This window comes from Uranotaenia lowii, chromosome 3 (genome assembly GCF_029784155.1).
Source record: "Uranotaenia lowii strain MFRU-FL chromosome 3, ASM2978415v1, whole genome shotgun sequence".
In the NCBI taxonomy this organism is placed as follows: Eukaryota; Metazoa; Arthropoda; class Insecta; order Diptera; family Culicidae; genus Uranotaenia; species Uranotaenia lowii.
In genome coordinates, this window is record NC_073693.1 from 290,033,241 (window position 1) to 290,059,866 (window position 26,626).

At 36.7% G+C, this 26,626-nt stretch overlaps 3 protein-coding genes across 3 annotated transcripts; 2 read left to right on the forward strand and 1 right to left on the reverse strand.

Moving 5' to 3' along the window:
- Positions 1 to 17,365, reverse strand: LOC129753577 (pseudouridine kinase-like). The gene is made up of 5 exons (XM_055749407.1): positions 17,240 to 17,365; positions 16,752 to 16,916; positions 6,470 to 6,584; positions 353 to 442; positions 1 to 134 (listed from the first exon to the last, which is right to left on the reverse strand). The coding sequence occupies exons 1-5, from the start codon at positions 17,363 to 17,365 to the stop codon at positions 1 to 3; spliced, it is 630 nt and encodes a 209-aa protein (XP_055605382.1).
- Positions 17,366 to 17,532: 167 nt separating this feature from the next.
- LOC129758096 (nuclear receptor coactivator 2-like) lies at positions 17,533 to 18,338 on the forward strand. The gene has a single exon (XM_055755541.1). It carries the CDS (start codon positions 17,622 to 17,624, stop codon positions 18,300 to 18,302), a length of 681 nt encoding a protein of 226 aa, XP_055611516.1. The 5' UTR covers positions 17,533 to 17,621; the 3' UTR covers positions 18,303 to 18,338.
- A 5,400-nt stretch (positions 18,339 to 23,738) lies between these two features.
- On the forward strand, positions 23,739 to 24,715 carry LOC129751055 (uncharacterized). Its single transcript, XM_055746317.1, has 3 exons — positions 23,739 to 23,848; positions 23,908 to 24,174; positions 24,384 to 24,715. The coding sequence occupies exons 1-3, from the start codon at positions 23,824 to 23,826 to the stop codon at positions 24,419 to 24,421; spliced, it is 330 nt and encodes a 109-aa protein (XP_055602292.1). The 5' UTR covers positions 23,739 to 23,823; the 3' UTR covers positions 24,422 to 24,715.
- The last annotated feature ends 1,911 nt before the right edge of the window (positions 24,716 to 26,626 follow it).

A 26,626-nucleotide genomic window follows, 5' to 3' on the forward strand; every position in this document is an offset into this window, starting at 1 on the left:
CTACGTGTGCAAGAAAGCGGCAATGGCCATGGCCGCACTCACACGGATGATGCCGAACTCCTCGGCAATTCGAAGTAGTAATAGGAGGATCCTGGCAAGTTGACCACATCGATCTTGTGGTACGGAGCAGCGGCCTGGAGGCAGGCCCTGGGAAGAAACTGTAACCTGCAGCGATTTAGCAGTGATTTAGCAGCGTTCAGTGGCTGATGAACCTACGAGTTATCAGTGGATACCGGACCATGTCGTCCGAAGCCGCCTGTGTAGTGGCGGGTGTTATGCCCATCTCGGTTTTGCTTGAGAAGGATGTCTACTGCTTCGACAAAAAAGACACGCCCAACTTACGAGATCTCACCAATGAAGACTTGATGTCCAACTGGCAGCAGCTGTGGGAAAGCTCGACGAGAGGAAGATGGACCCATCGTCTGATCCCACACATCGGGAACTGGATCGGAAGAAGGCACGGTGAAGTGGACTTCTATATGACGCAATTCCTGACAGGTCAAGGATGCTTCATGAAGTACAACTACCGGTTTGGACATGTGGCTTCGCCATATTGCCCAGATTGTGTGGACGTAGAGGCCCGAACATGTGGTGTTTGTTTGCCCGAGGTTTGCGGCGGTACGTACTTCCATATTTGCCGCCTGTGGGCCCGACACGACAGCAGACAATGTGGTACAGAGGATGTGTGCGGATTCTAACACTTGGCATCCGGTCAGTGATGGGTTCACCCGGATCATGACTGCCCTGAAGAGGAGCTGGAACCAACGGTAGTCCGCGAACGGTGTAGGATGACTCCATCGACGGGGAGCATCTGAGTAGTGTGCGTCCGATCCCTTGATCGAAGCTACAAAGATAAGGCATTATCTTCTGCGAAGCGGAGGTCAGGTGTGCGCCGCGAACGTGAGTAGGATATCCCAATGTCGGGGGGTATCCGAGTAGGTGCCACTTCCTAAGGGGGAAACTGCGGGGATAAGACTTTACCTTCCTCGTAGCGGACCTCGAAGGAAGAGGGTTGACCACTGTCGGAAGATACGCACGGGTAGAGAGGCTCTCGATGCCGGGCGAGCTTCTCGAGTCGGTGTAGGATGTCGTCACCGTCGGGAAATATCCGAGTCCCGAACGTGTGCCGTGACAGGCGCGAGTCCAGGACAAGCAACTCTCGATCTGGCACACAACGGGCAGAAAATCCGCGGGCCAAAAATCCTAGGGTTGCCAGCCAAGGTAGATAAAGAAGACCGGACAACGGTTGGAGTAGACTGACCCTATGACGGGGGGCTGTCGAGTAGAGTGCGTCCGACCCCACGGTTTGAGGCTACAAAGATAAGGCATCATCTTCTGCGTAGCGGATGCCGTGGGTGCGCCGCGTTCGTGCGTAGGATGCTCCACCTTTGGGAAGTAACCGAGTAGGGCGGTTCTCAACGACAGAAGCTGCGGGGATAAGCCTTTACTTTCTTCGCAGTGGAAATCGTTGGGAAAGGGTTTTTCCACGTTGGGGGAATACCTACGGGTAGAGTGACACACGACGGGCAAGTTGGCAAACCTCGAACCCTGGAGATAAGAGGTCGGGCTTCGAGTCGTTAGAGGAGAGGTCAGGCCTCGAACCTCCAGGCGGAGAGGTTTGTGTGGTCAACCCCGAGTCTTTATGATAAGGGGTCGGGTCTCGAGTCGTAAGAGGAGGGATCAGACCCCTTATCAACAAGAGGAGTAGTACTAGTGGTCACCTCGAGTCATTACGAGGAGAGGTCAGATCTCAAGTCGATAGGAAGAGATCGGGCCTTGAACCGTGCTGAGGAGAGGTCAACATCGAGTCAATGCGCGGAGGGGTTGGATCTCGAGTCGTTAGAGGAGAGATCGGGCCCCAAGTCGCGAAGAGGAGAGGTTTGTTTGGGAATCTCGAGTCATTGCGAGGAGATGTCGGTTCTCAAGTCGTTAGAGGAGAGTTCAGGCGTCGAGTCGTAAGGATGAGAGGTTTTGCTGAAAGTGGTCTCGTTAATGAGTATTGCCTTGGAGCGCACTTGCGCGAATAGACCTCCCACTATTGAAGTATAGTGTGCTGAACAGTTCGAGGTGGGAACTAGGTTTGCCGCCCCAGATGGAGTTTAGGGAGAAGGGGGTATACACGGGGGTCATGAGTCTTCCCATTCTACCCATGGACCCAGAGTAGCAAACTGGGGGGACGCGGTGGCTCGCCGTGCCTTGGAATTTAATCTGTAAACCGGGATTTACCACCTGTGGTTACCAACTAAAATAAGAATATCTAGAACAGTTCGAGCAAATGCAACCAAATTTGGCAAAATGGTTTCAAATGATATTTGGTACATAACTTGAGAACCAATCAAACAAATGAAACCAAATTTGGCATGAGAGCTCCCATACAACTTTTTTAAGCATCAATCGTGGACCCTCTGAACTTTGAAAGAGGGGGCATGTGGAGAATCCATACAAAAAGCGTAGATTTTAGCTTATTTAATTGAAGAACTTATGGAACTTACAAAAACACATAAAAATTTTCAGATCTTGATAAATAAATTAAAAGATGAAGTTTCATTAAATAAGTTGAAATCATCTTCTTCTTCTTCTTGTTCTATCGTTGATTGCTCTATGAGCCATCAACTGGTTCATGGGGCCGGTAGCGGTTGAAATCATCTTCGTAACAAATTTTCTATTTGTTTTTACAAATTTCAATTAATTTTAGAAGGTGTTGCAAAGCACACTATGTCAGCTGTTAAAAACTAAAAATTGATCACTGTGTGGGTAAACTGAGAACCCCGTTGAGAAATAATGGGCACCCTTCTAAGCTGACAAGGTGTATGAAAGTATACAAGTTAAATTTGAGGAACAATGTCACAATGAAGTTGCTTGTTTTTTTAACGTTTGAAAACAAAGTTTTGAGTAAATTTATTTTCTTGTATTATCACATTAAGGACCGTGAAGAAATCTTAGCCGGAAACACCAATATTCGACACTCTATATCTTATAAATATCTAGTCTAATTTTTTTTAACCAAAATTCGACTTTCTGGGAGTTTGGGACTTAGTCGGTTCACTGAAAAAACGGACGTCTTTCTGAAAAACGGAAAAGTCCTCGAAAGTCAAATTCTTACCAAATTTTTTTTTGAGATAACAACAGATCTTGACGTTTCATGCATTTCTAAGTCATTTGATATCAACATTTTTACGATTTTTTCGAATTTCCATTTGATCGTCCCTTTGGTGATTTTTGATATTTTTAAGTTGATTGTTGACAAAAAATTTCTTTTTAAGATAACAACAGATTTCGACGTTTCATGCTTTTTAAAGTCATTTGGCATCAAAATAAAATTTAGATTTTCCGATTTGTTTTGTTCCCTTTTGATGATTTTGAGGGTCAAAATTTGTATCGCTTGGAAACGAAGTTTTTTTTGTTGAATATATAAGGCCCTCAGAGCCAAAGGGGTATAATTAACAAAATAGTCGATTTTGTGTTAATAATGCCTCACAATTCTTCATATTTAAATCTATGTTTGAAATATTTTTCAGATTTTTTGAATTTTATGTTTAAACTTTTACGGTAAAAAGAAAAATACAAATTTTCGAAAAATATATGGAAAATGCCTAAAAACAATAACTTAAAAGCGTGTTTTCTCGAAATAAGCTTTTATACACTTATACCCTTATATACTTATATGTAAGTAATAGGATGTGTCGAATGCCGAATGGTCACGCAAATATTTGTTCGGAGAATATCATATTCTAGGTTTTTCTTGAATATTTTGTTCCCACGCGAGGCAAATGAAATTCCAATATACCAAGCTTACTGGAAAATTCTTTGGCTACTGGGAAGTTCCCAGCAAACATGAAATCGTATAAGAAATGATAACCAAAGTCATTTAAAATGGTGTTGCGAATCGCAATTTCAACAGTATCTAGAGTGAAAAGATCGTATAGAATGTCGTCTGAAGTCAGTTTAGATCGGATATGATAGAAAGTCAGCCATGTTTGTATGTTTTGGAATGATTTTGCTCCCGCGCGGACTTTAAGTGAGAAAATCTTCGTCATGTTATCTCTGCAAGCAGCAGTGGATCCAGATTGCTAAAAATCAGATTCGAATTGAGTAGTATTGACCAATGAGAGAGCTGAAAAATATTGTCTCTGGCTACGATTTGAAGGCTATGAGAGCCAAATCTTGAGCTCTTTTGCATTCTTCTGATAGATACGAATAAGGTGTCGAATAACGCCCAATTGGTGTAGTTTTCGTCGCTTTAGAAAGAAAGGAAATTTATGTTTGTATATTGCCAAAATAGAGCTTTTTTTTTAATGAAAAGGATCTAGCAACATTGCTAGATTTTCCGTCCAATTTTCAGAAAAATCATTTTATTAAGAAAGTTAATGATTTTATATTGGTTATCCACCACGGGTGCACGGATTCACCGCAGTTTCTGCCTTAGTATGTGCTTACATGCATTCATATGTTATTAGATTCGACAAATCTTCAATGCAGCGCGTATAACATACCGGGACCCCATGGCTTCGTATGAACTGTTTTGGAGTGAATGTATTGCATGTGTTGATGTCTGTATATTTTGGAAGAACGAGTCAAAGTTATTCTGGCATCCATGTACATACCTGGCCAGCTAGCAACTGCAACTGATTGAACATTCTTTTTATATAGGGGAGATATAGGGGATACTTGATCCCTGGGGATACTTGATTCCTTGGCTATATTTCGAAACTGGAATGTCTAACAAAGATCAAATGTTCTAGAAAAATGTGCAAAATGAGCAAAATAACAATGCTTGTAGTTGAAAATTTTTTAACAAAATAATTGTTTGAGTAATTGAACTTTGTTTGAAAAATTTCACAAAATGTAACTTGAAGATCTTTTTTCATCACTTTAAAATGTTCCTTCAATGGGAAAATTATGAAAAAAATATTTGTTCCAATGTATCAATCGTTCGAGCGTAAAATGAACTTCATAATGCCATATTTTCAAAGTAATGGAAAACTCTCAACTTTTTTCAGAAAAAGTTTTCTAAAATGTTGATTATGGGTACAATTGATCCCCCTTCCAAACGGCATATTCTTCTTCTGAATTGATCGTTATGATTGCTGATTAAGAAAATAACGAATATTTATCCAAAAACTAATATTTATCAAAAAATAGTCTGAAGAAAAGAGCAAAAATAATTAATTTTCTCTTAATTATAAAAAAAGCGCCTTTAAGTATGCAATGTTATTAGCGTTGAGACAAAGTTATTGAATTTCCTTCTTATGTCTGCTATAAATTGTGAAATGAGAACAAACATGACCAAAATAAAATAGTCAATCAACATTCTATCTTGGGGTTTTGTTAGATTTTTATACAAGGATTAGGGCTTCCTGAATAAAAGATCAATTCTCCTTCAATAATGGATCAAGTCTCCCCTAACTTCAGAAAAATCGCAATTTTTTTACTCCCACGAAAAGCTTCTAGTTCATCAACGAGTTCAAGTATCGTTCTAATTTTTGGAGTATAGAAACTTGAAGTTACAAGCTGTCAGAAAATGTCAAAGACGGCGAGTTACTAAATTTTTAAAAAATAAGAAAAGGGGATCAAGTATCCCCACTCTCCCCTAGTCAGTTCTAAAGGAAACACATTTTACCTGTCAGCTGCTTCTGGGATTCAAACCCAAAAGTTTTCTAGCCGATACCGTTAATCGAACCCAGTACGCCTGGCATACCAAAACCAGTCTCGCGCCAGCCATTCCGCTTGACCACATCGACACTTTTTTCCATAAAGTAATTGATTTTATAGTCTTAAAATGTTCTGATGTTCTAAAGAATAACAAAAGATCAAACATTATGTAATCTTTAACATGAATTGAAAAATCAAACTACAATTAAGGTTGCAAAAAACTTAAAAAGTCTTGTTATATTATACCATTAAATTTGCTTATAACTGTGATTTAATGGAATATAATATCTTTAAACCAAAGGCTTGTTCTAATTTCGTGCCAGATTTGATTTGATAACAACTAATCATTTTAAATTAAATTCTTTTTTTTTCAATAAGACGTGCTAAACTTTAAATTTTCAAGGTAATTTTTTTTTAAATCAAATTAGTTGATTCTCTGTCTTAAAATTCAAATTGTAAGTAATCAGAACTCAACATTCAGATTATATAAAAAATATATATATTTTGGAAATCAACATTGTAACAAAATTGTAAAAATAGTTTGATAGATCTTTATAGAAGATTTGGCTCGATATAGTTCGAAAAAAGTGACAAAAATATAAAAAATCCTTTACCACAGGTTGTTTGTGGCCAATAGTAGAAAATCTTGTCTAGAAACGTTATATTTTTAATCTTGTCGTACATCGTTGTTTCATACATTATTCTATATCGTCTTAATGTTCTTAGTAGCAAGCTTTCTAGATTCAATGCAAGCCAGTTTTACTTAAATTAAACATTCATTTATAAAAAAAATAAAAATAAGCAAAATATCACTCACCCGGTTTTCCCAACTGCACACACAGTTCCAACGTTCTCGCTATAGCACTTTCGGACAAATTGGTATCGATAATGACCAGGGGCGCTTCCTGGATCAGCTGCCGGTTGCTCTCGATCTGCGTTGCAAATTGGACAAATAAAATTATTAGCTTAGTCGCTAAAGCACCGTGCACTAATTGGGTAAATGTAGCGTAAAATCTACACACATCACTTGTTGCGATAACGAGCCGTTACATTGGAAAATTGAATGGTAAGTGGATATATTTCTGCGTAGTTTTGATATGGTTGTGTAATTTTAAGAAAAAAAAATAACAGAACGGTGATTTATCTCAATTAAAACAATAATATTAGAGGAAATTATTTCAAAATCAATGCTCTGGATTCAAAAATAAGTTTGTGAAAAAAAAAATTTCAAAGAATTGGTTCAGCCAAGGCCTATCCAAACCAGATATTGTTTTGGCTTGAGTTTATATTTTCAGGCTATCAAACAGTTATGCATAATTCAACGGTAATAAGGATAGAATAATTTGAAAAAAAAACAGTTGATTTGAAAAGGCAGAACTCGACTTTGATAATTTTGGATACAGTATGCATTCTTGGTGTATAGGCTTTGAATGAATAAATCTCCAAAGTTTCTTTTGCATATTCCCATGTAAAAATAAGTTTTTTAAGAAATAGGTATAATCAAAGCTGTTTTCAAACCATGATTCTTTTTTTAATTTCAGGGATTTAAGTGAAAATTTCAGATCCAGACTAAAAATGAAAAAAATTGGGCAATAGCTTTGAAACAAATCAGGAAAATATATTCTACATAGCTTTAGTGTGTTTTTTTATTTTTTAGTTTTTTTTTACGGAGATGTGATGCCTATTAACATATGTATCATCAACCCAATCCTTCTTGCTTCGCGTTTCAGTTTGTGATAGATCTCTTCCACCGCCGCAGATGATCTGCCGACTTTGTCAATGTCGTCGGCAAAGTAGGTAGACAAGCGATGCTTTACGCATTTAGTTGATTTTATCTTGTTTATCCTTGTTTCAAAAATTGCGTCTATTTTTGTCAGTAGGTATAGACTGGCTGGCGGGTGTTCCGCAATATTTGTATGATTGGTTTTATAAATTCAACTATAAATGAGGCCCTTAGAGCCAAAGGGGTATAAGTGCATAAAACCTGATTTCGAGAAAAAAGCACTTGAACTTCGTTTTGTTCCAGTAAATTCCATAGATATTTTTTATGATTTTTTTTCATGTGACTGATTTTTCTTAATAAAAACAAAGCATTTTACAACATTTTCCCAAAAAACAACGTTTATTTGACGTTTATTGAGGCGATACATATTTTTTAAATTTGGTACTTATACCCCTTTGGCTCCAAACACATGCACTTATACCCCTTTGCCACCAACAAATTTTCACATCCAGGTTATTTGATCTTATTGATATGGGTAAGAAACCATAAACATTCATTGTTACAAGGATCAATTAGTTTTCGTATAAATATATTTTTTGTTGTTTTGATGAGAAATATACTCTGGTACAGTAGGTTAAGAGATTTTATGGCTGAAGATTGACCTGGTCTTGGCAACTTCTACTAAATCTCTCCAAACAACGTTTTTTCATCAAGATTAATTTATAATAATTCGTGAAAGGTATTTTTCACTAAATTCCGATCACCACGTGTTTTGTACGTCTTTGCCTAATCAACTGGGTTTTGGAATGGGACTTGCGGTCACTCTGAGTTGGTTTTTTACAGTAAATTAACGATAAGCGCTTCAATATTAACCCAATTATCTCGTACAAATACTTTTTTTTTGTATTTTATAAGCCTTTAATCCGTGACACACTTCATATATCCAGAAATCAGGAATTTGTGATCCGCTAATTTGTTATTGAAATAGAAAAAATAATTAAATATATTAATATTTTTTCTACTAGAATTATCACTAAATGCAATCAGATGAATCATAGTTGATGGAAAATTTTTAAACATCATCAGCTATTCACAAGAAAAGTGAATTACATTAATTTTAAAATTTTTTGGTCCCGATGAAAAAACATTACTTTCATGAAATCAAGTTAGGGTTGGTGGCAAAAGGGTATAAGTACATCAGTTTAATGGACTTTGGAGGCAAAGGGGTATAAGTGCAGCACTCATACCCCTTTGGCTCCAAACAAAAAGGAAATTTCAGTTAGCACGATTTTTTCAACGAGATCTAAACATAACAAAATAGTGAAATAAAATTATTATTAAAATAGCATATGATGATTGACAGTCAAGGATTCGTTCTAGATGGTTATCTCGATTTTTTCCATTTTGTCACTTATACCCCTTTGGCTCCAAGGGCCTCAAATATGATAGGGTCAACCAGGGCCGTAGGGAGAACCGCCTCATGGGGACCAATTTTCTAATAAAATATTTTTGGCATGAGAGGGCATGAATAATACTAAATAAAACATTTTATACTGTTTCGTTATTCAATTTTAAGTTCTTTTACATCAGTGGTTTTCAAACTTTTTTCACTCACCGCCCCCTTTTGAAAAACTTTCGAGCTCAACGCCCCCTGGTAAAATTTTAAGAAAATCTATAAAAAAAACGTCGAAAACGGTTAGTTTTAATGTTGTTGTAAGACAAAACACATTCAAATTTATATGGGCCCTCAGAGCCAAGGTGTAGGTGATATTATAAGTGTAGAAATGGTCGATAATTCAAACGATTCTTTATGTTTCAAACTATATTTCGTGATTTTCAGATTTTTAAAATTTTATTTTGATAGATATTATTTCTTTCGTTATATAATGCAAATTTTTGAACGGAAAATGACCAAACATAACAACTTGAAAGCGTGTTTTCTTGAAATAAGCTAAGGTAGCCCGAATTTTTTTCGGTCGTATCCGGACAAATCCAAGCATTTGATTTTAAAATGTTTAACCCAAAATCGGGGCAACATCCGGGCAAATTTGGTTAAAATCACGGAATAATTTAGTAAAAAACAAGAATTCACTTTTTTTTCTCATCAAACCATAGGAAATTTTTAAATCGTATTTCAGGCTTCCAAAACACTTGCCATTAAAACTTCTTATTGGACGTAAAAATGAAAAAAATCTTTATTATTCAATTTGAGTTTTTGTAAGACTTTTCAAAAAAAGCAAATAATTCCTGGCAAAATCCGGGCAACCGGTCCGGACCGCACTTTCGTCAATTATTTTGTTAATATCCAAGCAAACTGGCAACCTTAACTTATGCCCTTTTGGCTCCAAGTGCCTCATATTAATTTAAACCTCCAGTAAACACTTAATTCTATGTATAATTTCCTGGACAGATAGGGGAGAGTGGGGTATCGTGGGTCATGGGGAAACGTGGGCCACTTTTAATATCTCAGATGTGTGTTGAGATAATAATCTCAAACCAACTGTTATCGTCGTTGCTTTGCGTGGGCATATATTCCTATATGTTGTTGACTGAAATACGCATCATATGCTTCTTTTATTTATCAAGCTAAAAAAAGTTAGAAAAATTTACTTACATAATTGAAAAAACACCCGCTAATTTAATCGTTGGGGAACCTAAACTGCATAACAAAAATATGCTCATACGCTTATGATCTTATTTTTGTCAAGATCTTTCACGTGGAAAAGGAATTTTTGATGAAACATCAATAAGTCACACAAACGCAACCAATTTGCAAACCATAGTTTGTGGGGAATCGTGGGCCACACATCTTGAATACCCTATATTTTTATGTTTTTATAAACGTTCAGAGCTTAAAATACGTTTTTCCTATCTGTGAAGTTTTCTTATGCCAAATGAAGAGTTATGAAAAATATTTTGTCCATCCTATATAAGAAATTTTGCCAAAACGTTTGCGAGCCAGGTTTTGGAATCTATGCGATCATACACAGCTCTCTTTATTATTTCATCATCTGAAATTGCTTTAAAATAACGGAATGAATTAGGAAATCACAGTTTTGGGTCAACTCATAAACTTTGCTTGATATTTGGTCAATTTGGATTTGGTGACCCACGATTCCCCACCATTTTTCAAAATCCAAAAAATATTGCTTTTTTTCAAAACAGTCAGAATTTGGGGAAAATAACTTATTAAAAATTTAAAAAAATACCTTATGATACCTTGAAAATGTAGAAAACCATACCATTTTAAATTTTCATTTTATCTTTTATAATAAAGAAGTTATGGAACAACGAAAAAAAGTAGCCCATGATTCCCCACTCTCCCATACTTAAACTTTTTAATATCAAATCACATATCTTCTATTTTACTAATCCAAAATTCTATGTTCCCCATTGATTGAAAAATTGATAACTGGGGTTGATCCTGCGACTCGAGTGACGTGACTCACACAAGTCTGTTGTCTCCTGAGCCGATGTCCACGAGTTCGAGCCCAAGAGCAAACATCGAACACAGTTGTACCGGATAAGTTTTTCAATAACGATCCGCCAACTGTATCGTTGATAAAGTCGCGTATGCCATAAAGATGGTAAAACGACTATAATCGAAAAAAAAAAAATTGTTTTACATAGAACTTACTCGTTGATATTTCAAATCTACGTTGTGTCATGATTTGTGAAAATGGGAGTTACGACCTCACCGCCCCCCTGAGCCCTTCCAACGCCCCCCAAATTCCAAAACTGAGCTCACCGCCCCCTTGGAAGTTCTCAACGCCCCCAAGGGGCCGGTATGGACCACTTTGAAAACCACTGTTTTACATGAATAGTTTTTGCATAAAATATTATGTTTTTAAATATATCTTTCAATTTTAAGGTCTAAATTTAAAAAAAGGTAAGCTATATTTATTTAAAGAACCCTTTAGTGACAAATAGAAATATTTGAAATGGCAAAAATAAACTGGTGAATCTAGCTTATTTAGCTGATATGCACATAGTATGAGTTTATTTTTAAGACACCCTTAAAAAAATCAAATTTTCAAAAGTACAAGTAATAGATTAAAATTTGGTGGTTCAAATCTGATTCTTGTAAACTCATTCCAAGTTTTAGATTTTAGTTTGAAATTTGGCTTTTGAAAAAAACTGCAACTGCAAAAGTTCAACCATTCACACAAAATATAAAATTCCCTGAAATTTGTTTTACAGGAAGATTACAGAAAATATTTTCCATCGAAAATGAATTCCATAAATCAAAACCTGTAGATGATTCAAAAATAAAAATCTCATTTATTTATAGCGGGTTGGGGGGGTTAAACCCCCCCATGATGATCCAAAACGCCAAGCGAGGTGTTCAACTCTTTACTCAAAATTTTAAATTCAGAACCAAACTATGATAATAGAGTAAGGTCAATCAAGAGTAACAATCTAGACTAAATACTAATGCCAAAACATCAAAAACCCATCCCTAGTCCAAAACTCTGCAACACTTTTTCAAAATTTTCTCACTTGTTCATCGAAATTCAGTTCTGAATATTTAATTTTTAATTAAATAAACCCATTTTGGAGGTTCTGATTCCATAACACCCATAACAAAAATTGTATTCCTATTTCCGTATTTCGGATTCTGCTTCCAGTTCAGGATTCTCGATTTTCAGTTTGAATAATCATAAGAATTAAGAATTTAAAAGCTTCCTTGAAATCCTGGTTCAGATTTGGTAATGCATTTCATATCAAATTTGAATCATGTTTTTCGAGATCATCGAGTTCTCAAAGTTAAGTCTTACACAATGTTAGAAAATTTGATGTTTTGAAATGGCGATCCAAAATTGAAAAGTCATATTCAGATCTTTGTAAATTCATATTTTAATTCTGATTCACAATACAGATTAACAATAAATAATTTAAATTGTGAATTTAGATTAAACCTGAACTACATAATTTGTTTAATAGATTCATGAATGAGGGCTCTTAAACTTATCTCATAAAATTCTGATCTAAAATAAGATTCGGGAATCGTATTTTTTGTACATTTCCGAAATCGTTTGGAAATTTGGCTACAGATTCAAAGCGCAATTTTTGAATTCAGGTTCAAATTCAGAATGCAGATTCAAAATTCAGAAAAAGATTAAGCTTGTAAATAAATATAACAATCAACATAAATTGTTAAGCAATTCAAGAGATCATGCATGAACTTAACACATTGCGGACCAAGCACAAGATATATATATCTCGTTTTTTTGCTTGCCAAAAGTGTGCTACACTTCGAATTATAACTCGAATGGACCGAATTTACATGTTAAACTTTGTTCAACAAAATTGAACACAACATTTGCCGTAACTTTAAAATACTAAATTTGTAAAATTTAGTCCAGAGGTTTCTGAGACATAGAATGCCGAATTTCTCATAGATTTTTTCGGTCCTTTATATGTTAAAATTGCTTGTCAATTGAATTATCAGATTTCAATTTATTAAACAAAATTTATTTGTAAACATAATTCAGTTGAAAACCACAAATAAATGGTAGAACTTGAGTTTTTTTGGATTTGTCCAAAAACACCCTAATTTTATTTCTCAAAAAATTATCCACAGGATTTTCATTATGGAAATGATTCTTTATGAAAAATATTTGCTGTTAAAGAGACATCTTCATCTAAAAAATCTGCACAAAATTCTATATGTTCCCAGTGTTTTGTTGAACATTATTACATATCAAGGACACAAAATTTCGGCATTTTATGTTTCAGAAACCAATAGACAAAAATCTGCTAATTTAATACAGATATTTGAGTAACGGGAAGTGTTGTGTTAAATTTTGTAGAATAAGGTTTCATTATTAGATTCATAACATTTGAAGCAAAATTTCATACTAAAATCATTAATTTGGTTTGAGTTTGCATCAAGAAATTAGATCAGAATGATTTAATTCTCCACCTTTTTTTTGAAAATTTGTTTTTTGTTATCAAAGGTTCAAATCTTTTAATTTGCAAAATAGTTTGGAAGATTGGGCTTGTTTGATTTGATTAAAGAATAAGTCTTTTTTTAAGAAATGGAAGACTCTCCTAAAACATCATATTTTATGCCCAAATCAACTAAGTTTGATCTATCAGACTCTCAAATTCAAAGTTAAAATCATCGATAAAAACGAATTTAGCTCACCTTTTAGGTTTAGGGCCAATTTTCTAAAATTTCGAGGTGATTACGAAAATTTTGAATGTCGAAGTACTTAAAAAATGAAATCATATAGTTACAAACATAATTTGTTTTAAATTTTTTGTATTCGTGCATTGTTGGGCAAAAAATCATAGGTAAAAATCTTTCACCAAAACCCCCCCCCCATGAGTCGGTTCTTCCTACGGCCCTGTATATATGTATTGTTGATTTGCCATAGTGCTATGGTTGATTTAATTATAAATATGATTTAACCAATTATTTTCTATGATTGATTTGAAATATGCGTTCAACTATATATTTACAGTTGCTTTTTTTTGTTGCTTTCCTGTTTAATTTTTTTTTTTGCATTTTGGTTTTATACATATTTTGTTTATTAGTTAATATTTGAAAACCAAGAGAAGATTACGGTAACAAAGAATAATATGATTATGCTTTGTTAGCATTCAGAACATCAATGGTTTGGCATTGTCAAGCCATTTCTGCTTTTCGATAAAACGCCAATCGGTTTCACCCACCGATGCCCAACAATTCCTCCGATGGCACCGTTACTTTAGCCTGGATGTATTGATTCAAGTATCACACAATCAATCATGAAAATACAGTAGAATTTACTATATGCCAAGAACCCTCATACAGTTGTAGATTAATCTATCGTATTTACAGTTGAACCAATTATACCATTACATTTGAATCTGTCGTATTTATATTAAAATGTGAGAGATCAACCAAAAATGTATGGTTGAATTTATCATATTTTTAGTTGAATGCTTAAAGCCAACCATACATTTATAGTTGAATCTATTATATTTACAGTCCAATCATCCATACCACTATACAGTTGAATCTTTGTATGCTTAGTTAATTACGTAAGGTCAATCATTAGTTTGAAATTGAATGTATTTTATGTTCAAAATAATTAGAACAACAGGTGTCTTTTTTTTCTCCAGGATGCGGGGCGATGGAGTAAAACAGGCATACAGTGAGCGAAACACAAATAGTATCACCATGTGTTTTGCTTGTTAAAATATAAATGATTGAAAATCGACATAATTTTCTTCTACAAATTATTTTCAATCGTTCAACGGATGAATCAAGCCTGAGTTTACATTTTTTGGATGAAGCAATTGGCGGTGAGGGCTAAAAATGTGAAAAAAGCTGCGAAATAAGAATAGTACCACTTACGTTTTTCACCAAAAATAAAGATTATTTCTTTGAATAGTGTTTCATCAACGACTTATTTGAATAGATGACTGCATCTTTAGGCTTTTTCTTGTATTCCAAAGGTTTCAAAGGGGTTTTTAAGAGATCCACTTCTAGCACTAAGAAATTTGACATTTGAGCCACTTTGAGCTATAATTCTTTATAAAACTGCTTATTTTCTTCATTAACATGGCGAGAAACGATGAAAAATAGTATCTCGGCTGAATTTGAATCCAGAAGCAGTCAACGTACTCCAAAATTTAAATTTTTTTAATCAGCCGAACACTATTTTTTCAGTTTTAAGTCGTAGATGACAGCACTATCTTGCTGATTGACGAAATTGAGAACCATTTTCGACTATCCGGGATTAATTGAGGTGTACTGGATGATTTTGGCTTAGAAATAGGTTTTTGGTATCGCGTAAATGCTTTGGAAGTTCTAAGATTACTAAACCAAATAGTTAGAATTGGATCAAGGCCACTAAATAGTGGATTTCTTGGACCGATATCAGAATAATGTTGTACAGATGCCTAGCAGTATTATTGGTATGATTTGCAATTGTTATTGAATTGAATTGTAATTGTGATTTTTATTTACGGAAACCTGAATCGGAGGTTGAGACGAGCAGAAATTTCGGTGGTGGTATATTCTTGTGCTGGTGAATTTTTGCAAATCAAGAAAACTAAAACTGTGTTGGAAAACTCCATCGAAATAATGAAGATGCGGCAAAATAAACCGAAAAATCAATATAGAGACTTGGGTTGTGAACTTGAATTTGAAGAAGTGTGGTTTACTGAAAAAAATCAAAGCTTTTCAATCAAAACCTGTTTTTCTTCTGATTCAAAATTAACCCAGGATGTTTGTTTCATTATTTCACGTCAAGTTAGTGAAGAAATTAAGCTGTTTGATAAAGAATTATAGCTCAAATGTCAAATTCCTAGGTAATAGAAGAAAATCTCTTAAAAACCCCTTTCAACCTTTGAAAAACTAGAAAACGCCTAAAAATGCAGTCTATTCAAAAAGGTGGTAGAAGCATTATTATTCACTCTAACATTGTAAATTTTAAGAAATTATCTTGATTTTTGTAGAAAAACATCAGTGGTATTATTCTTATTCCGCATCTTTTTTCATATGTTTGATCCTCAACGCCAATTGCTTCATCCAAAAAAGTAAACTCATGCTTGGTTTATCCGATAATCAACTTAAAACAAATTGTAGAAGAAAGTTTTGATGATTTTCCATCATTCATATTTAAAGTGGTACTATTCTTGTTTCTTGTATGTCCAATCGATTCTTTTTCAGACAGATTTGTTCCACTAAAACAAAAATATTAATTTTTTTTCCTCGATTTACGATGGATTGAAATACGATGCGTTACCACAAAAAAAAAAAAAAAAAAATACATCCACCGAGTTTATCATCCCTTTAGGAGCCTTTCTGAACGACCCACAAAATCAAATTTAATAAATTATGTGATTCCGGTAGCGAGCTCGTTTATCTGTTCGGTTTTTTTTCTCAATTAATGAAATAATTTCATTGGTTTTTGGTGACATCATATTGGTTTGGGTTCGAAATTGAGAACGCCACAATAGTCTATCAATTTTACTGCTATTTAATGGCCATCAAACCTCAACAAATATTCATCTGTCGAGTTCAAATTAGGTACTATAGTTTATTTAATGTATCAAAAAACAATCTGACTCCAGTAATGCTTCTTGATAAATGTGAAATACAAAACCGAAACATCGGAAGTAAAAACAATATTCGTTCTTACTGCCAAGAAAACTGAAAAAGCTGATAAGTATCTACCTAAATTTCCTAAAATTTAGATTTCTATATATCAGTTATAAATTTCTAATGAAGGATTTAGGAAAATTAGCTTTATACTAATGTTTTCATAATGTCATACTTCCAAAAATTGTGAGAGTATTGATTTCATTCAGTAAATAAAAACAGAAAGAGCAGAAAGCTTTTTCCTCAAACCGGATAAAATTAACAGCTAAAGCTTACCCATTCCGGCGAGATGGCCTGGTGAATGGACATGTCCCCGACACACAGCTTACAGTCCCCATGGCAATCGAGCAGCACCGAAAAGTTCCCGGTTGGATGGCTGCCAGTGGTGACAATCGACGATTCACAGTGGTTTGGCAGCAGTCGTTTTATGTAATCACCATTCTGGAGAGGGGGAAAAAAGTGGCGATGAAAAATAGAAACCAACTTCAACAACTATTCGAAATGACGACGACAAATAGCCACCCCTTCCCATCCATTCGAAACTGTTGAGCTTCGAATCCTTTTTGGCCAACTTTTGGCATGCATTTGGCGGGTTGACGGAAAATAGCAATTAAAAAAGTCCCCCAATCACACACACACACACACAAACATACATTCCGATATGAATGGGTCTTCTTTGTTCAGTAAAAATAGTTTTAGATCCGAAGCACACAGTCCGACAAACATGGAAACACACATACAAACAGAAAGCTGAAACAACTCACTTGATCGTTACCGACAGCGGAAATCAGCTTGACGTCACCGTAGATTTTCCAGATTGCCTCGGCAATGTTCCGGCCGACGCCTCCACCGGAAGTCTCGACGCTCGCATTGTAGGTGGCTCCGTTCATCTGAAATGGCAAGTTTGAATTGAAATATCAATCAGTGATTTAGGTTTCATATGAAAACATAAAATGTGATACGAAAAACTTTCGAAAAACGTGTTTTGTGATGGTTGTTAAAGATTTTACATCTTTTTTTCTCCTTTTTCCTTCGGATCGTAGTAGTCGATGTTTTGAAGTCCGTTTTCTAACCATTATCGAAAATCAAACCAAATTGAAAAGTCGTAGCAAAAAGTTCTCCAAATTTTTCGTAATACAAAAAAAAATGAACTACAACAGCTATGGGTCCCAGCCAATGGCCGAATCTGAGCCTACGGTTTCCGGAACAGGAGTTGAAATAGTTGATGGATACGCAGGTCAGAACCAAACGCAGTTTTACCAACCACCCCGTCAGCAAAATACGTACCAGCAGAACATTCAGTATCCTCAGTATCAAAACCAACGCTATACGATGGCTGGAGCCGGTTCCAATTCCGGAATGCCCCCAAACAACTACAGTTCCTCCTATCAGCACCAGCAGTACCAATACCCGGCAGCAGTTGGACAGCAAAGGTACATGCCTCCGACTCGAGGACAGCAACTGATGTCCCTTGCTGAAGAAAGTCAGACACCTCAACCGCCAAACTACGGCGAAGGACAGTACTTCGTAGATCCAGCGTGTACCATTCCAGCGGGACAGCTGCAAAACGCACCCCAGTCTTGGCAACAATTCTCGCAAGTGGTTCAGAAAGGAGTCGGCCACAAACAATCTTCTTCGGCAAATGAAAGCCAAAAAATAATGCCAAGTTATCAGCCGGCGACTGCGCCTTCAACGACCGGTCAGGCGCAACAACTGCTCCAATCTGCCATGAGCTTCTCTGACCCTGGATATGGTAAGTTCGAAAAAGCCAACGGACTAAACCCGACCCGGAATCAAGTCAGTAAATTAGTTCCGAAGAAATTGTAACTTTCGAAATAAATGAGCTTGGTATTTAAGCACAAAACAATGAAAAATCTACTTCAACGATTTGTCTTTAATCTGCGTTCAAAATTTTTCGAGTCCCGTTCCCAAACATTAGAGGACTTCATAGAGTCGTTATGATTCTAGGAAACGCTTCATGAAAGGGGCTTCGAAGACCGAACTCAGCTCAACACTTCTAACATTTCCAGCTTGACTCGCGGCCAATTTTAAATTATCGGTTATCCAATTATTGCCATCTGAAGTCCTGCGATATGGGTCTGCCACTAGCGTCACTTTGAACTTTTATCCAAATGCCATCTTTCACACCAACTGATGTGCTGACTGGTTCAGCAGGTTGAGCTGAACGCTTTCGATCCCCTCAAAGATGCAGCCGTCGCCTTTTGGATAGCGGGGTACCTACGGTTGCCAGCCAGCCAGTCCTTCACGGTAGTAGAGACATTTTGCCGGGTTGTTGGAGCTTGCTGACATATGTCAGACTTTGCCGCACCGCTAGTACATGCCACTTGTCGGTGCCCTTACTGATAAATGACTTGCGTCCGAGCTCAACACAGCGGAAACACCTTTTCGGTTGCTGGGGGCTGGCTATCTGGCAGATAGATCATCCTACCTTTAGCCTGGTGGAGTGTTACTTCCATAATCGCCAACTACAGTATATGATCAGTGAAAGACTGGAAACAGTGAGTGTTTCGACAGGGGTTCCACAAGGATCGATACTTGGCCCGGTATTGTGGAACATCGTGTACGACGAACTGCTGAGACAGCGTCTCCCCATGGGAGTGAAATCGGCCGAAGACGTGGTTCTCCTGGCATCGGGCCTATCAACCGAAGAGGTCCAGCTACTCACCAGAGTAGCAATTGAGAAGCTGGAAAGTTGGATGCCCTCCAATAGCTTGCGTCTGGCTCACCACAAGACCGAGATGGCGCTGATCACCAACCTGATTTCAGCACGATTAGGGAGGATTCCAGTTAGATCGTGCGCAATTGAATCCAAGCGTGCCATCCAATACCTGGGGGTGATGATCGACGACCGGCTGAATTTTACGGCCCACGTCGACTACACCTGCAAAAGAGCGGCAATAGCGACCGCAGCCCTCTCGCGGACCATGTTGAACAACTCGGCGATCCGCTGCAGCAGAAGGAAGGTCCTGGCGAGCGTAAACTCGTCCATTTTGTGGTATCGAACAGTGTCCTCAATAGCTGCTGATGTGGCGGGGGTCATACCCATCTCGGTCTCGCTAGAGGAAGATATCTTCTGCTGCGAGCACAGGCACATGGCAGAGAGGCTGCGATATCCAACTGGCAGCACCAGCTAGACAGCTCGGAACGCTGCCGGTGGACCCACCGCTTGATCCCTATCGTCGGATTTTGGATGGATCGGAGACATCGAGCGGTGGATTTCTGTATGACGTAATTCTTGACTGGTCACAGATACTTCATGCAGTACCACCATCGGTTTGGACGCGTGGCCGCGCAATTCTGCCCAACCTACGTTGACACAGTTGAGACACCAGAGCACGTAGTGTTCAACTGTCCGAGGTTCGCAGGGGTAAGCACTAACATGCTTGTCGCCTGAGGTCCAGACACGACAGCCGATAACATCGTGCGGAGCATGTGTGAGGATGCCAATACTTCTGAGTAGTGTGTGTCCGAACCCAGCAGTAAAGCATATAAAGATAAGACTTTAACTTCTGCGTATGCCGAGCTGCCTTGTCGCGGTGTATCCGAGTAGAACGCGCCCTCTGCGACGGAGTCTGCGGAGACAAGGCAACAGTCTCCGCAGTCGATCTCTTAGGAAGAAGAGTATTCACGCCGCTAAATATTTTCGGATGGAGTGACTTCATGTCTGTCATCGGCGGGTGAGTCACTCGAGTCGGTGAAGGATGACGTCTTCGCAGGGAATCATCCGAGTAGTTTTGTAAAGCCTCGGACATGTACTATGACAGACGCGTGTCCAGGATAGGCTGCTTTCGATTCGGCACACGGACGGGTAAAGAGGAGAGTAGGGCCTCGAGCTAAACCAAGCGGAGCCAAGATCTCGAGTTGTTAGAGGCAAGGTCATTGGTCTTAAGTAACGAGCCTATAGTAAACAAAGAGACGAAATGTCACGATTGGAATTTTTGGATTTTCTGTCAGTGTCATTCCAATCGAGCAAAACCAAGCAGTCTTAAAGGCAGACCTACAGCAGGGTTGCAAGCACATTATTTCGAAAGGGATCAGATTGCGCTTCTTTGTTTACTATAGTTTCTTTAGTCTTAAGCAATGGTCTCGAACGGAGGCAGTCGTGGAAACCAAGCAAGCCTGAGTTACGAATGAAGGCCGTATCAGCGTCATGAGGCGTGCAGCTGTGAATGTGAAGACTTTTGGTGCTTCACACTCATATGAGTGTTCCTCAAATGGGTTTCTGTTCGAGTGCCGGTCACTTATCCTCCATTCGTGTGAAGCTAAAATAATTTCAAAGTCAAACATTTACCAATCGATTTGTAACTTTCCTTTTACATTCAGGTTTTGATCAAAACTCCTCCCAATGCACTCATAATAATTTAACGGGCCTCCCAACACACTTTACAAGTTAAATTATTTTGCCATCTATGCGGTCCTCCCAAACGCATTCACTTTGTATGTCAACTTATCATTTTTCAAACTGAGTGGTCCTCCAAACACACGCAAAACAATTTAGCGGTCCTCCCAAAACGATACTTGCATTTTTTTTTAACACAGTGGTCCTCCCAAGACACTATTCAAGTTTAACTATGGCAAATGCAGTCCTCCCAACACGCATTTACTGAGTGGTCCTCCCAAAACACTAATCACTATTAAGCGGCCCTCCCAACACGCTTGTTTTATCATGCGGTCCTCCCCAAGGTGTGTACATATAGAAGGTGTTACCGTATGCCAAATTCTCGATTCAACCATTAGCCACTGGTTAGCTGATATATATTCTAATGTTTGTAAACAAACTCATTGAGCACCCCGCGCACTCCTCGTCTACTTACTGTGAAAGTCGGAGAACCTTCTGTTTCTAAAAACCTTGGTCCTCCCAACATTTATTCCTTCACGGAAAATAATAAAAAGGTAAAATTTACCGAGATAGCAAGGTGAAGGCTCGTGAAAGCCAAAAAGGTAACTTCTACCTCTACGAGGTGAAACCCACCTCACAGCGAGGTAAAATTTACCTGAATCGAGCTGAAAAAGGTATAATTCACCGAAACAAAAGGTGAATTCAAAAAAAGTAAATCTTACCTCGTAGTGAGGTGAAGTTCACCTGAATTGAACTGAATAAAAAGGTACAATCATTATCTACAATATTAATCAACCTGATGAATGAAGGATTATCTATGCCTGCTTAATGAAGGGTTCTATAAAATGAGAAGTGATTAAAATTGAATTATGAATAACCTTTGATGAGTCTCGAACCGAGGATCCCGCAGCAGCCTTTATCTTTCCTTGCGCGTTTACCATTTCGACCACTCTTGATGCTGATAAGGTAGGTGAAAAAACCCGTACTTCAAGTACTGTTCGAGTCATACCACTTTTTTTTATTGCTTCTATGCATTAATAATGCTGATTTAAAACTAAAAAGCATTATGAATGTTGATATAATGCTAACTTGCATTAGAAATGTTGATTTAATACTGATTAAGGGTTATGGCTTAATGTTTATGGTTACTAGGGTAGTGCTACAGTCTTAATGCTTGTTAACTTTATACCGTAGCTCTATATGTGCATATAGTGCTATCATAAGTGCCAATTTTTTTTATTGCTTCTATGCATTAATAATGCTGATTTAAACTAAAAAGCATCATGAATGCTCGCTCGGCTCAAATCCCGAGTCGATTGGTGGTGATAGAGAAACAATGGAGATCAATAGTGGGAAAGATCACATGCGGGATATACATGGTGTTTCGATAGAAGGTCCAGCAGTTGATCGGCAGATCTCGATTGCTCGTGTTGGCCGATTTCAACACGTTCACCGTGGTGAAATTGGCTAACGCGCTGTTGTACTGAAGCGAAGATTGCAGGCTCAAGTCCTGCCGGTGAGCTGTTGTATCTTTTTCGCAAAATTCATGATATTCACGGCTTATGTTCTTTCGTTCTTTGATACCTCATGTTTCTCTAATTCTTTCCATCACCTACGAAAAAAAAAGTTGACGATGATTTTTTCTCTAGTTTTCGCTGGTACAGTTGGTACAGCTGGTACAAGATGGTTGTTTGTTTGAAAATGCAACTGACGTCACGAATTGTCATGGTTACAATGTTTACAAAAAAGCTTTTACTAACACTTGGCACGGGATTTCAATCGCCACCTGAGATATGTATACAGGTTGGTTCGAGTTCACAAAAAAAACCAAGCAGTCTTAGGGCAGCCTTACAGCAGAGTTGCAAGCTTAAATATTATTTCAAAAGGGATCAGACTGCGCCTCTTTGTATGTAAGGCTATGATCATTTAGTATCCGGGCAGTTTCAAACCTCTGTATTCTAAAAACTATTGATTTGATCGAAAACTTTCTATGGAGGAAATGAAGGTGTTATTATGATATTTAATGTAAAAATATTAAAAAAATAATTTACCGTTGATGACAAGAAATACTCTTACTTTATGATAAAATATAATTTTTATCTTTGCACACTTTTTTCAGCCATGTATTGATCTATTATTTATACCACAGAAGCAAAACCTTTTCAAAATCATGATATTTTACACAAATTCATCTGTAAAAATCAATTGGAATCTGGTTCGAACCTTTTCATGAGTAGGCATCTCGAAGAATATGACCTCTTAAATTGGGGTTTAACATAAATTTCTTGGTTCATCAGAATACATCTGTCACATTGCGTAAAACCCGGTTGCACAGATTGCGATTCATGGAACTGCTAATTATAAGTTAATTCCCGGGTGTTCACTTGACAGGCAACACTTTTTGCCTGTCGGAAACGGATTTACTGCATAGTTAAGAGGTCTGCATTCAGTTATCCCCAATAACCATAAATTTGTTCCTATAGTTGAGATAAATGGTTCCACTCCGATGCTTGGTTTGAATTTCGTAAGCATCCTAGAGTGGCTCCTTATACTTCTCAACCACCTGGACAAAAAAAAATTCAGAAAAAATAAACAGTTCATGAGTTTTCAAGTAAAAAATAATGAATTTCCGAGGTGCAAAGTGCGTAAAAGGAGTAAATTTGTGCAACATTATTTTTACTATGGCTTTTTGCACCGTAAATATCTAAAACACACGTTAACGTAAAAATGTGAAAACAAATAGGCAAGATAGTCCTTTTCATAACCAACACAACGCTGCTTAAGTTTTGCATATCCGAGCTCTAGTAACCTAGCTATCACCGAAATGAAGTGTCCGGATACTAAATGATCATAGCCTTAGTCTCTTTAATACATCCATTCGTGCATCGTTTATTGCGTTAGAATTTCATTGAATCCTAGCAACCTTTTCTTCATTTTAAAAATATCTACAGTAGGTAATTCTTTTTGAAAGCCCTCTAAATTTCTTCCATGAATTCGTTTCAAGATTTTGCACGTAAGTATTTTATTGCGTACATTAATTAATGAAAGCTTAACGGTGTTTCCTTCATAAAGGCGCTATTTCTGAAGCTTGCCCGTGCCCGAAGAAAACGCAATTGATCGGAACTGGCGCAGTTTGCAACTCGTGGATTCCCAGCCGTAATGTGGAACTTCAACAACTGGTAGTCGAACCACCGCCGAAACCTGCTGTTGGGCTTCCCGTTCTCCAAGGGCCAATCGAGTCAATGACTTTGGACGGACAACCGAAACAAATCGCCCCATTGCAAATGTCCAGCTCCGGTCAGATAGTGCCCTGCTACGGTGAAATGCAGTACTTTATGGGTGAGTTATGGGCTTTGAGCCTAGGCTAGCTTATTGGATGGTTTGAATGAGAAAAAACTAGGCACATGCGAACCTGTTCCGGAAACCGGACAACCATCGTTTTCCGGCGACCGGATTCGCTGTCCGTATGAATGAAAACCTATTCCGAGTGATTTTTTTTCTCTTTTCGTTAACGATTTGAATATTTTTCTCTATTTGCATAAAACCAGACCAGAATTGCACCATTCCGATTGGGAAAGAGGAATAAAGTCCGGCGTCCCCCTACAATGTGCAGCGCTTTACATGAATGGATTCTTGATCGGCAGTTTGGCGGCAGCTTTTCGAGGGAAGCAAATGATTCCGATCCGGTTGACATAGCAAAAAAGTAAAAACATAATAAATTTAACGTGAACCAAAATTGTTAAACTAACTCGTTTAACTTGCATTCTAAACGTTTTCTATCATAAAATTGATACTATACAATCTGGTCACCCTAGCCAACAATGCATTGCAATGGGGTCATAAATTAGGCGCCCAGTTGAAAAAAGTGCAATTTTAATTCATAAGACCCGGTCACATCCTGTTTCCTTGCTAGAGCTAGACAGCTTTTTGTGGGAGCTCTCTGAACTCCGACGGACGACAGCAACGAGTTCATTGCTCGAAGTTTGTATTTCTTGTATAAACCTCCATCCGGAGGTTGACTGGACATAGCGATAATTTATGACCTGATGTGAACGTGCTGCTTCATTTTGGACAGTTTAAAAGTTAATTAGCATTTTTGACCAGGATTAACTATGTAAATGAGAAAAAAAAGGTTTGCACACATGACTCAGAAAGTATCATATCCTACAACATCAAAAAACTTGCATATTTTACTGATTCTAAATATTCTGAAAATTTTCATGTACTTGGTGTTTTAAAATGTCCTGTTTGTCATGGCCTTATTTCCCTTAACAATTCCACAATCTCAATAAAATCGACATGTTATATTAATTCTGCAAGTTCATCTTATTTTCTAAATTCTGAACATTCCATGAATTCTGCAAAAACTAAAAACTTTACAAATGATACTATAAATTATTCTTCTATAAATTCTTCAAAGCCTTCATATTTTAAGAATCTATGAATCATGTCATTTTACAATTTAACAAACCATTAAAATACTACAAATTCTACAAATTCTGCAAATTCAACAAATTTAACAAATTCTACAAATTCTGCAAATGCTACAAATTCTTCATCTTTATCAATCGTACCACATTCAACAAAATCTTCTAATTCTACAATTTCAACTTATTCCCGAAATTCGAAAAAATCTACAAATTCAACAAACTCCATGAATATTGCAAGTTCTACAAATTCTTCAATTTAAGAATTTGTTCGAATTCTACAAATTCTTCAAATTTCACAAATGTTAAAAATTATACGAGTGTAAAAAAAACTACAAACTCTACAAATTCAACAAATTTTACAAATTCTACAAATTCAACAAATTCAATGAATTCTACAAATTTTACAAATTCTACAAATTCTTGAAATGTTACAAATTCTCCAATTTCTACAAATCCTACAATTTCTATAAACTATACAAATTCTACAAATTTCCCAAATTTCACATATTCAACAAATTCTAGAAATTCTACATATTCTTAAAATTCTTCAGATTCTACAAATTCTACTAACTCCCATTAATCAACATCTCCAACGAATTCTACAAACTCTACAAATACTCCAAATTCTACAAATTCTACAAATTCCAAAAATTCTACAAATTCTACAAACTCTACGTATTCAGCAAATTCTTCAAATTCTATAAATTCAACAAATTTAACAAATTCTACTGATTTTACAAATTATACAAATGTTTCAAATTCTACAAATTCCAAAAACTCTACAAACTCTATAAATCCTACAAATTCTTCAAATTCAAAAAAACATACAAATTCAACAAATCCTACAAAGTAACAAATTCTACATATTCTAAAAAACCTACAAATTCTACAAATTCTATAAATTCTACATATTCTACAAACCTTACTAATTCTACAAATGCTACAAATGCTAAAAATTCAAAAATTTCTATTAACTCATCAAATTCAACAAATGCTACAAACTAGATTTTCTTTAAATTTCACAAATTCTACATATACTACCAATTCTAAAAACTCTACAAATTCTACAAATTCTATATATTCTCCTAAATATCCGAATTCTCCAAATTATACGAATTCTTCAAAAACTCCAAATTCTCTAAATTCTAAAAATTCTTCACATTCTACTTATTCTAGCAATACTACAAATTCTACAAAATTATCAAGTTTTACAAATTCTACAAACTCTAAAAATTCTACAACTTCGACAAATTATACAAATTCTACAAATTTCACAAATTCTACAAATTCTACAAAGCTACAAATTCTACAAATTCTAAAAATCTACAGTTCCTACTAACTCTAGAAATTCTATAAATTCT

Coding starts and splice junctions, on each gene's coding strand:
- LOC129751055 (XM_055746317.1), top strand. CDS start 23,824: ATGAATTCGTTTCAAGATTTTGCAC. Junction 23,849..23,907: donor TTCGTTTCAAGATTTTGCAC/GTAAGTATTTTA, acceptor TCCTTCATAAAG/GCGCTATTTCTGAAGCTTGC. Junction 24,175..24,383: donor TGAAATGCAGTACTTTATGG/GTGAGTTATGGG, acceptor GCATAAAACCAG/ACCAGAATTGCACCATTCCG.
- LOC129753577 (XM_055749407.1), bottom strand. CDS start 17,365: ATGAACGGAGCCACCTACAATGCGAGCGTCGAGACTTCCGGTGGAGGC. Junction 6,585..16,751: donor AGGCCATCTCGCCGGAATGG/GTAAGCTTTAGC, acceptor TTTGCAACGCAG/ATCGAGAGCAACCGGCAGCT. Junction 135..352: donor TGGACATCAAGTCTTCATTG/GTGAGATCTCGT, acceptor GCCTGCCTCCAG/GCCGCTGCTCCGTACCACAA.
- LOC129758096 (XM_055755541.1), top strand. CDS start 17,622: ATGAACTACAACAGCTATGGGTCCCAGCCAATGGCCGAATCTGAGCCT.